This window comes from Topomyia yanbarensis, chromosome 2, assembly GCF_030247195.1.
Source record: "Topomyia yanbarensis strain Yona2022 chromosome 2, ASM3024719v1, whole genome shotgun sequence".
Lineage (NCBI taxonomy): Eukaryota > Metazoa > Arthropoda > Insecta > Diptera > Culicidae > Topomyia > Topomyia yanbarensis.
Window position 1 is genome coordinate 331208723 of NC_080671.1, and position 12007 is coordinate 331220729.

At 38.2% G+C, this 12007-nt stretch overlaps 1 protein-coding gene across 1 annotated transcript in view; it reads right to left on the reverse strand.

Annotated features, from left to right (window-relative positions):
* The window catches only part of LOC131683918 (carboxypeptidase D), an 80405-nt gene that overhangs the window by 22292 nt on the left and 46106 nt on the right, over nt 1-12007 (reverse strand). Inside the window, exons 2-5 of the mRNA XM_058966328.1 lie at nt 1751-1986; nt 1361-1688; nt 1152-1300; nt 999-1090 (exon numbers count right to left, since the gene is read on the reverse strand). Coding sequence (XP_058822311.1) covers nt 999-1090; nt 1152-1300; nt 1361-1688; nt 1751-1986 — 805 coding nt within the window. The remainder of the gene's footprint in view (nt 1-998; nt 1091-1151; nt 1301-1360; nt 1689-1750; nt 1987-12007) is intronic.

Here is a 12007-nt window from a genome sequence, read left to right on the forward strand (position 1 = left end):
CCAAATGAATGCGTCATGTATTGCTAACAGCCTCTTCAAAATATTGATCTCGGACAACATTTTTTCCCTCATGAATCACAGAAGAGTTTAGTCTACAAAGCAGAGCATTTTCCACCTGTATTTGTATTTTTGTGTAAACCCTTTGCCATCGAACGGAGTTTACTAATGGAAATCTGACAAGAAAGGAAAGAATCACAGCAGAATTTTCAATGTCGGGAATAAACGACTTTACGAAACAACCTGGCACGTGATCAAAGTGATTTATGATGATACCAAAACAGCTTTTGAACTGGCAAGGCTTCTTTATACCATCAACACGCTATAACTACGGCATACTATACTGCCCATAATCGCAAGTCAGTCACATGTTCTATGGGATTCCCTATTTATATAGGACTGACTTGCGATTATAGGCAGTATAGTGACCTGGAATTGCCATATGCAAAATTTACTAATACTGCTAATCGGTAATAAAAGCATCAGCAAATAAATAACTTATCAAACAGTTGTATGCTTGACAAGTTGGGAAATCTCTACAAATGGACACAAAATTCAATGGTTGCCCGAGATCAGGAATATAAAAATAAATAAACGTACGCGGTGTATTTGCCAAACGTACAACTAGGTAAGGAAAAGAAGCAAAAGCGTGTGCATATCAGTGGTAACAAAGTGTTTTAAATTAAACTTACTAACAAAATTAAAACCCTATAATCAGATCACCAAACTTTGAATGTTAAGAACACCTTAGTCATGTTTCCACTGGTACTATTCAATCCCTCCGAATAAAATGCAAGTACCTTGTAGCCTCTATCAGCAAAGCTTTACCCTTTTCTATTTTCAGTTAAAATTGTACAATTTTATCACCACCGGGCGCACAAATGGACAAATACTATCGTAGCAGGTGGGACCCATGTTAGAATATGCGACGAGTGCACCGGAACCCGAAACAAAAATAAATCCAAACCCACTTAGTGCCCTAGCGGCGCTGTCTTAGTTACCTTCGTCGGCATCGTACGACTTTAGACTGAAGTTCACGCGTAGCGGTTGCTCGGCGGTGATTGTGATCGGCACCTCTTGGCTGGGATAGTATCTAAAAAGCAATCGACCTATAAGTATCTGACGTTTCTTTAAGTATTATCCGACCAATTTACCCAACTGCTTCGACTCGAATTTTGTAGTTGCCTGGTACCAGCAGGCGCCAGTACTCGCCCCTTTCAGTGGTTCGAATGTTTTGATTGATTCCATCCACAATCAAATCAGCGTCTTTGATAGGGAATCCACTGCTGTCAGTGACGAGGCCCTAGAAAAAAAACGTTTTTTATGCTATTGAGTGCTTTATAATATAGGAATTTTAACGTACCCGCACGCCAACGTTTACCAATTTGATGTACTCAATCAACGATCGTTTGTTCTTGTGCCATTCCACCGGAAGTTCGCTTGCTTTCGGGAACTTGCAGCAGCTCAGTTCCAGTGTTATCTCAAAACAATTGCTGTAGACGTAGTTGAAATCTTGCATGCCACCGTTTAGTTCGTACCAATATGCTCCGTTGGTAATGCCGTTCTGGAATGTTTCGTTACAGTCTTGTCCTGTTTTCATCACCGGATGGTTCTGAGCGTACGTCAGAGCAGCATACTTGAAGAAATGATTATCCGGCGTTGGACTATCTTCGCAGCAATCATGGTGGTTACTGAAGCAGGAGCAAAATATCGTCAGAAAGCCCTTCCACACAAATTATCAGCTAATACTCACATGGAATTATCAAACGGGTAGCTGGCCACAACCGCACCTCCATGCAGATTCGCCGACAGTACGAACGGATTGCTGAGAATCCAGTTCATAACGGCAACGGTTTCCGGCTGGCGCCGATTTCGTCGCTGATGTCGCGTTCGGTCATCATCGAAACGATCCGGGAAATCTCGATTTAAGTCCACACTGATGGCATTGTGACGGCCAACATAACCCGGCAAGGATTCGCAGTTGCCTTCCTGGAAAAGAAAAGATGGGTGGGTAATGTCTAGGACATAACCGGAGTGTCGTGACTACTCGTTTGACTTGTAATTCAAATCGAATGATACTCAATGAAATATGTGGGATTGTTTCAAGTTATTCTTTATAATAATTATGGTGGTTTTGAAAAGAACCTTTATTGTTGGCGTCTGCGTTGATAGGGGATGCGCTGGATTCTAAGCTGGTTGAGACATTCATTCATGAAATGAACAATTTTCTTCCTTTGAAATATCAATGTTAAAATCTCTCGAAACAACCATCGGAATCTTTTTCGTACAAAAATGAACACACTTAGCAAAAACCTAGGAGCGGGTAATGTCCGGGACATAACCGCGATGATCATATTCTTAAAATTCTGCTTGTATCTCTTTCAAATGGCTAAATTTTACGCATTAAGTTCGATTCACCGGGCTCAGCGAAATTTTCCTGGGGATCCCGTTCGTTAGTATATTCAGCAAAACAATTTTATTAACGAGTTCTCCGCATTGAATACAGGTCAATAATTTCATATAATGATTTCAACAAGCAGACAATGTGCATGTATGACAGGTGGGAGTGTTCTGAAGTGTTTTTAGTGGAGGTAACAACATAAAATCATGTATTGGACATTTTACAATGATTCTCCTTAACCCTGCAAAACCACGGGGTTGGCAGCAGAGGGTTAAGTTGTTTGGAAGAGATGACAGTTAATATATGATAACTAAAAATATAAAATTGTTCTATAAATTGCAAAGTTATTGCCGCGTTGACCTGAAAATTTGTCATTTCATTCATAAAGGAACAATCATTGAAATTATGTCAATTTATGCTTTGCAAGATTTGAAATAACTTCGAAGTGTGGTCACGACACCCCTGTTATGTCATATACATCACCAACCCATCTTTTCATCATTCGTTTTGGTGTAGCTTTCGCTTAGTGTCAGAGTTGCGACATTCACTGATTTTCTTGGAAGGATTTGCAAAAACCTTCGAGTTTGTAGATTAGAAAAACATTTTCTCATGATTCACTGGTAAAAGTACAGAATTACCAAGCGCAAACTTAATACTAGTTAATAAAAGAAACTTTCTAATTAAATTCTTTTTCCATTTTACATTCGTCCTAATAAGGACGGTTTGTAGATAGCTATGTTGATACAAGACGGGAATCTTTTAAAACAATTAAAACCTTACCGACGATTGTTTTTACTGCGTACATACATATTTCCCCTTTCGCAGCTCACACCGAATGAGTACGCTTCGCATCAAGGTGTTCCTATTTATAGACTTTACAATGCAGATGGAAGGCCGTCCTTTTGTTCGATAAATGAAAATATTTTCATCATTCGTTTTGGTGTAGCTTTCGCTTAGTAGTAGAGTTGCCACATTCTATGATTTTCTTGGAAGGATTTGCAAAAACCTTCGAGTTTGTAGATTAGAAAAACATTTTCTCATGATTCACTGGTAAAAGTACAGAATTACCAAGCGCAAACTTAATACTAGTTAATAAAAGAAACTTTCTAATTAAATTCTTTTTCCATTTTGCCTTCGTCCTGATAAGGACGGTTTGTCTATGTTGATACAAGACGGGAATCTTTTAAAACAATTCAAACCTTGCCGACGATTGTTTTTACTGCGTACATACATCTTTCCCCTTTCGCAGCTCACACCGAATGAGCACAGTTTTCATCATGGTGTTCCTATTTATAGACTTTACAATGCAGATGGAAGGCCGTCCTTTTGTTCGATTAATGAAAATATTTTCATCATTCGTTTTGGTGTAGCTTTCGCTTAGTAGCAGAGTTGCCACATTCACTGATTTTCTTGGAAGGATTTGCAAAAACCTTCGAGTTTGTAGATTAGAAAAACATTTTCTCATGATTCACTGGTAAAAGTACAGAATTACCAAGCGCAAACTTAATACTAGTTAATAAAAGAAACTTTCTAATTAAATTCTATGTTTGTCTATGTTGATACAAGACGGGAATCTTTTAAAACAATTCAAACCTTGCCGACGATTGTTTTTACTGCGTACATACATCTTTCCCCTTTCGCAGCTCACACCGAATGAGCACAGTTTTCATCATGGTGTTCCTATTTATAGACTTTACAATGCAGATGGAAGGCCGTCCTTTTGTTCGATAAATGAAAATATTTTCATCATTCGTTTTGGTGTAGCTTTCGCTTAGTGGCAGAGTTGCCACATTCACTGATTTTCTTGGAAGGATTTGCAAAAACCTTCGGGTTTGTAGATTAGAAAAACATTTTCTTACGATGCACAGGTAAAAGTACAGAATTACCAAGTGCAAACTTAATACTAGTTAATAAAAGAAACTTTCTAATTAAATTCTTTTTCCATTTTGCCTTCGTCTTGATAAGGACGGTTTGTCTATGTTGATACAAGACGGGAATCTTTTAAAACAATTCAAACCTTGCCGAAGATTGTTTTTACTGCGTACATACATCTTTCCCCTTTCGCAGCTCACACCGAATGAGCACAGTTTTCATCATGGTGTTCCTATTTATAGACTTTACAATGCAGATGGAAGGCCGTCCTTTTGTTCGATAAATGAAAATATTTTCATCATTCGTTTTGGTGTAGCTTTCGCTTAGTGGCAGAGTTGCCACATTCACTGATATTCTTGGAAGGATTTGCAAAAACCTTCGGGTTTGTAGATTAGAAAAACATTTTCTTACGATTCACAGGTAAAAGTACAGAATTACCAAGTGCAAACTTAATACTAGTTAATAAAAGAAACTTTCTAATTAAATTCTTTTTCCATTTTGCCTTCGTCCTGATAAGGACGGTTTGTCTATGTTGATACAAGACGGGAATCTTTTAAAACAATTCAAACCTTGCCGAAGATTGTTTTTACTGCGTACATACATCTTTCCCCTTTCGCAGCTCACACCGAATGAGCACAGTTTTCATCATGGTGTTCCTATTTATAGACTTTACAATGCAGATGGAAGGCCGTCCTTTTGTTCGATAAATGAAAATATTTTCATCATTCGTTTTGGTGTAGCTTTCGCTTAGTGGCAGAGTTGCCACATTCACTGATTTTCTTGGAAGGATTTGCAAAAACCTTCGGGTTTGTAGATTAGAAAAACATTTTCTTACGATTCACAGGTAAAAGTACAGAATTACCAAGTGCAAACTTAATACTAGTTAATAAAAGAAACTTTCTAATTAAATTCTTTTTCCATTTTGCCTTCGTCCTGATAAGGACGGTTTGTCTATGTTGATACAAGACGGGAATCTTTTAAAACAATTCAAACCTTGCCGAAGATTGTTTTTACTGCGTACATACATCTTTCCCCTTTCGCAGCTCACACCGAATGAGCACAGTTTTCATCATGGTGTTCCTATTTATAGACTTTACAATGCAGATGGAAGGCCGTCCTTTTGTTCGATAAATGAAAATATTTTCATCATTCGTTTTGGTGTAGCTTTCGCTTAGTAGCAGAGTTGCCACATTCACTGATTTTCTTGGAAGGATTTGCAAAAACCTTCGAGTTTGTAGATTAGAAAAACATTTTCTCATGATTCACTGGTAAAAGTACAGAATTACCAAGCGCAAACTTAATACTAGTTAATAAAAGAAACTTTCTAATTAAATTCTTTTTCCATTTTGCCTTCGTCCTGATAAGGACGGTTTGTCTATGTTGATACAAGACGGGAATCTTTTAAAACAATTCAAACCTTGCCGACGATTGTTTTTACTGCGTACATACATCTTTCCCCTTTCGCAGCTCACACCGAATGAGCACAGTTTTCATCATGGTGTTCCTATTTATAGACTTTACAATGCAGATGGAAGGCCGTCCTTTTGTTCGATAAATGAAAATATTTTCATCATTCGTTTTGGTGTAGCTTTCGCTTAGTGGCAGAGTTGCCACATTCACTGATTTTCTTGGAAGGATTTGCAAAAACCTTCGGGTTTGTAGATTAGAAAAACATTTTCTTACGATTCACAGGTAAAAGTACAGAATTACCAAGTGCAAACTTAATACTAGTTAATAAAAGAAACTTTCTAATTAAATTCTTTTTCCATTTTGCCTTCGTCCTGATAAGGACGGTTTGTCTATGTTGATACAAGACGGGAATCTTTTAAAACAATTCAAACCTTGCCGAAGATTGTTTTTACTGCGTACATACATCTTTCCCCTTTCGCAGCTCACACCGAATGAGCACAGTTTTCATCATGGTGTTCCTATTTATAGACTTTACAATGCAGATGGAAGGCCGTCCTTTTGTTCGATAAATGAAAATGTTTTCATCATTCGTTTTGGTGTAGCTTTCGCTTAGTGGCAGAGTTGCCACATTCACTGATTTTCTTGGAAGGATTTGCAAAAACCTTCGGATTTGTAGATTAGAAAAACATTTTCTCATGATTCACTGGTAAAAGTACAGAATTACCAAGCGCAAACTTAATACTGGTTAATAAAAGAAACTTTCTAATTAAATTCTTTTTCCATTTTGCATTCGTCCTAATAAGGACGGTTTGTCTATGTTGATACAAGACGGGAATCTTTTAAAACAATTCAAACCTTGCCGAAGATTGTTTTTACTGCGTACATCCATACAATCTTTCCCCTTTCGTAGCTCACACCGAATGAGTACGCTTTGCAGCCTTCGATGTTTTGGTAGCATTTTTAGTGGCAGTTACTACCGCCTTTTCAGTGACTGCGTTTCTTAGCCTTTGGCTTTTTGGCCTTCTCACCGCCACCACCGTTTTTCCTCTCTCCGGTGGTAGCCAATTTGATTGGTCGTCCGATGCAGCTTCTCACGACCACGCACGTCTGTTATGCACTGCGTCTTACACACGTCTGGCTTTGAGAAAAGCTGCGACACCCCTATTTATAGGTTTTATCATTAATGTTGATTCTCATTTAAAGTAGTTTTTGAACTATTTAAACAAATTTTATATAGCAAACAACGTATCGGTAGCAAGCGTTGAACGTTTTCCTTCCGATTTATGAAACAAGATTGGCAATCCGTTTAGTAGAAGAAAAGTTATTAAGGTTCAAATTGTACGTAACGCTTTCGCTAATATTCACTACTATCGCTTTCTCGCTCGTTCTCGTGGCGTGCATGAGCCTTTCCTTTCCGCCCGGGTTCTAATGACATAACCGAAACTAATATGCCGGCTTTCCCCCACCAACTGCTCTCGTCAAGCAACCCAATACGAATAATCAAAGGAACAAACATGTAGTGAACCTATATATAAACTTTTCATTATTTTATTGTTCATTTGCTGCACCATTTTGACGGCTCTGTGCGGGATGGGCTGAAAATTTTCACTTTTCCGAGTCGTTTTCGAAAGATTTTTCAAAACACTATTTTTCCGTTGATAATGAATGTCCTACATATTCCAAAATTTAATACAACATTGGTACAAATATTTTCGACAAAATGCCGAAGAAATTGATTAAATCCATTCAGTACAACAAAAGATATAAGCGTTCAAAATCTTACATCATTTTTCTGCCGAAATTTTGAAAAGGGGCCCCTATATTGAAAGGTAAGTCGTTAGTCACGACAAAAAAAGAAAAGAGAATGCGTGGTGAGCATCAATTGCGTGGGTGCTGGAGAAGTGTTATTTAAATACGCTTCATTGAAATTGTTGGCAGCCGTGTAGGCGAGTAACTAATTTGATGCACTGAATGACGTGGGAAGATATCGATTTCCTGTTGATAAATCTATTTTCAAGCTCACGATTACCGGTCGTACATATAAATCTAAATGGATATGACAAAATATTGATTTAGGAAAACTTTTCCATCAATACAACATTAAATCTTTAACCTCAATAATACATTTTTATTTTTAATAAATTTATATTAATTTAAAATGGCTACCATGTCGTAAAAGGGCGACTAACAACAGGAAGCGTCTCTGTGATGAAAGTATCTCTTCGTGCCGATATTGACTAAAGGGATTTACAAATATTGGCCACGGTCGGAGTGTTATGGGTTTTACCCTTTCTTTGCCCTATGTGGTGGGTTGGGAATGGAACCCAGGTAAGATGGGAGAAAGGTGGGAACATTTGACACTTTTGAGTGTATTAGTTTAATACTTGCAAAATTAAGCATGGCGGCCGGGCCCTTGAAGTGAACGAACGAGCATCCTGATTCTTTGGCGCACGATGAAAAGTGAGAAAAAGCCGAGCTTCACCTCGGATCTTCCTATTAGAACACTTAGGGACACTTTTTACTTCGAAAAAATCGATTAAATTAACTAGGACCGAACCGAAAGAAAACTTATGGCAACAGAAAGGCCCACTACGTCATTTGTTTGTGCTTTTCTTCTTCATATCCTCTTGTTTTTTCGGCTTCATCAAAGAAAAATGACAACCGCACTCACACACAGAAAAAAATGTGCACACCTGTAACCGTCTTGGAACCCAGGTGAGCGGCGTACAAGGCAATGGATTTACCAACTACGCTATGCCCGTCCCCAGGAGGTGAAGTTATGGACATGTCCCAGGTTAAGCTTTCTGTTCCACTGATAGTGATAATAATACAACGTGTTTGGGCTCTTCCGGATGTTTTTTTTTCGAGGGTTGTCCTACTGGAGCTGTAGAGCTAACTTCTCGGAAGGGCTCCCAGTCAGAATCACTCACTAAAATTGAGATGGGAAATGTCCATTTAAAATACTGCTTAAGGCCAATTTCAGTGGGCCGTTATTCTGAATGTGACATTCATTGTACGGTTCAGATATGTGCAGATGTAGGAACTTTGTGATTGCGAAGAGCTCGAGCGTTTGTACGTTAACGTGTTCGTTCGCGTGTGCCATTGTCAGTTGCGTGTGCTAACGTATATGTTACTTCACGTGTATAAATTGTATTTTAAGACCGTGTGTCCTTTTTCATATTCGCGTGTATTCTTCGACGATCGCGCGCGGACAGTGAAACTGATTCTTAATTTTCGGAGTACGGTTCAGATCAGTGCGGTAAAATATCAATTTCAAACGAAAATGTTCGGGTCAAGTGAAACGGCTAGTCTTTTACTGTAAGCATACCACCACTATATCAGTTGACTTATGCTGCCGTCGTCGTTTGAGTCACTTAGAGTTCACTGTCAATTGAATAACAGGTTCTGGTCATTTGACGTTTTTGCCTGTTTAGTTTCTATTGACAACCAACCTCACATTAGCACGGTCTCAGCTAATGGAAATGAATCATTCCAATGAACCACACACAAATGAATATGAATGAACACTCACTGACTTGAAAATAACTCCGACCAAGATAATAAATACATACAGGGTAAAGGCTATAATAAGACGAGACAACTCAAGACGGATACAGGTAGGAACATTTTATTCTCTGTATGAGTGAGGTTGTCATTTTTTTCGATGATGGTGATAAATCGGAATATGAAAAGAAAAGAATAAACAAATGACGTAGTGCGCTTTTCTGTGAATATAAGTTTTGTTTTGGTTTGGTATTAATTATTTTTATTAGTAGTTTTGAGATAAAAAGTGTCCCTAAGTAATCGAATCGGAAGATCCGAGGTGAAACCCGGCCTTTTCTTTCTTTTCATCGTGCGCCAAAGAATTGGGATGCTCGTCCGGATGATTATGTTTACTACCAGGGGCCCGGCGGCCATGCTAAATTTTACAAGTATAAAACTAATACACTCAAAAATGACAAAATGTTCCGAACCTTTCTTTCTCTTCATCTTGGAGACAATCGACTTTGTATTTTTGGTTCTTGCCTTTCTTGTGCCCTGCTGAATAATTGTTGACAAATGACTGTATGCAGCTAGCGAGGTTGGTAGTGCAGCCAATTTATTTGTCATATTTAGATATGTTGCTATAATACACATAATAATGACTGTTTCATTAACTCACATTTCTCCAAAATGTATCTGGAACTAATCAATCCAAAATTTTTATCACATTTGGCCAGCATAACAGCCAATTCATCAGAATCAAATTTGCCACAAAAATTGAAATTGAGATGGACGTACTACCAAAATAGAGAAATATTCAGAAATCGCATTACTAGTTGCCTTGGCTTGTCTTAGGAGTTAAAGGTCCAAGATGATAGATAACGGAAATCGATGGTTAAAGTCATTTTAAATGAAGGAGCTGGTGGTTGAGTGGTAAGTGTAACCGCCACCCATCCCAGTTGGTCTGGGTTCAATCCCAGCCGAGGTCGTTGAGATTTTTCTGAAGTGAAAAAAACTGTGGATCACACCTTCCTTCAGAAGGGAAGTAAAGCCGTTGGTTCTCGGTCCATGAGTTGATGGGTCGATATCTAGTTACTAACAAATATCCTCCTCCCGTGATAGTTGTGGAGTGCGCAGTAGTATATTCGGCTTCTAGCAAAAGCAAGTATCGGACTAACGTCCCTTCTCTTTTACTTCCGCGATCTACGTTTGGGCCTGGCCAGTGCCGTTTTGAACAATAGACACTTTAAGATTACCAGGAGTTGCACATTGAAAGATGTTTCCCTAATCCCAAGCATAATTATCTACTGATTCCCTGTGTAACTTCAGCTAGTCCAGATCGATAACGGAGTAGTAGCCAGGGGTGGTCACAAGGTCAAGCTCAAGCTCAATGGATAAAGTCATTTTAAATCAAAGATGAGGGCAACATAGATACCATTTAGGGAGTGGAGCCATTTTGAAATCCAAGATGGCGGTCTATGGTCACAAGAAACAGTGAAAACAACTATCAATATGGGTAGCATTTAAAGTAATCATAAAATACCGGAATTTATTAATTTGGGCCATTTTGAAAAGAAAGATGACGGTTTCCGGTACCACCAAAGTGAAAACAATAATCAATTATCTATATCGCTTTTGCAAGGCTGGTCAGTAGATGACGGCAAATGATGATTGAGGACGTATTGCAATCTATCCAATATGGCGACTTTTGGTTACCTCAAATCAATAAACCCACCATCGATATGACCTGTGTATAGCGTTCATATCGAGCAAAATCTTTTCGAATTCTTTCTGGAAGAGAATATCGACTATTCTCGTGTCTGTAGACTGTCCTCGAAATGTGTTCCTATAGAACCAGTGTAGAAGTGTTGCACCCCTTTACCATGTAATAGAAATTGTGTACAGGAAAATATTGGTAGCGGTGCAAAGATTATAGCTGAATTACATATGTGATTTTAGCAATGAATTTGACAGCTTCGTACAATTATGATAGCATACTGCGGCTATCATGTTTCTTTTCCAAAATTTTCTTAAATTCGCAGATTTCAGACGAAAAATAATGAATCTAGTAATAACAGCTTGTTGGAACTGGTTGTAATGAAAAACGTTATTTAGTAGTACGTTCATCTCGATTATATTTTTGTTGAAAATTTGATTCTCATGAATAGGCTGTTATGCTGGCCAAATGTGCTAGAAGCATGTAGTATGTGATAAAAATGTTGGATTGACTAGTACCAGATAAATTTTGACGAAATGTGTGTTAATAAAATGGTCATTATTATGTGTATTATAGCAACATTTCTAAATATGACAAAGAAATTGGCTACACTGTCAACCTCGCTAGCTGCATACACTCATCTGTCATCTGGCACGAAAAAGACAAGAAAACCAAAAATACGAAGCTAGTTGTCTCTTCTTGTCTTAGGTTTACCCGAATCTCATTTTACTGGTACTCACTGAGTAAATTGAAAGCGGATCTATTCATTTGAGAGGATCAAACGAAGGAGGTTGAATACGAATTGCGACTCATTTGAAAGCGGCGGTGAGTGAAGAGGCATGAACCGAGCTTCAGATCAACAGCAACTGATGCCTTAAATGAATATGAATGCTACTGTAGACGACTGATCGACTGCGTTCATTCAGTTTCGATTGAATGAAATGAAATTTTACTGCACTGAGTTCAGATACTAGAAGAAAATAAGTTATTCCATATCACTACAGTTCCCGGTTATGTCTCCATGGAACGTGTTGTTTAGTGTATACTATCGTTATATATTGATTGCTTTAACTCAATGTATGGACCTTAGTTGCTAGGGCGGAAGGTAAAGATTTCGGGACGTGACC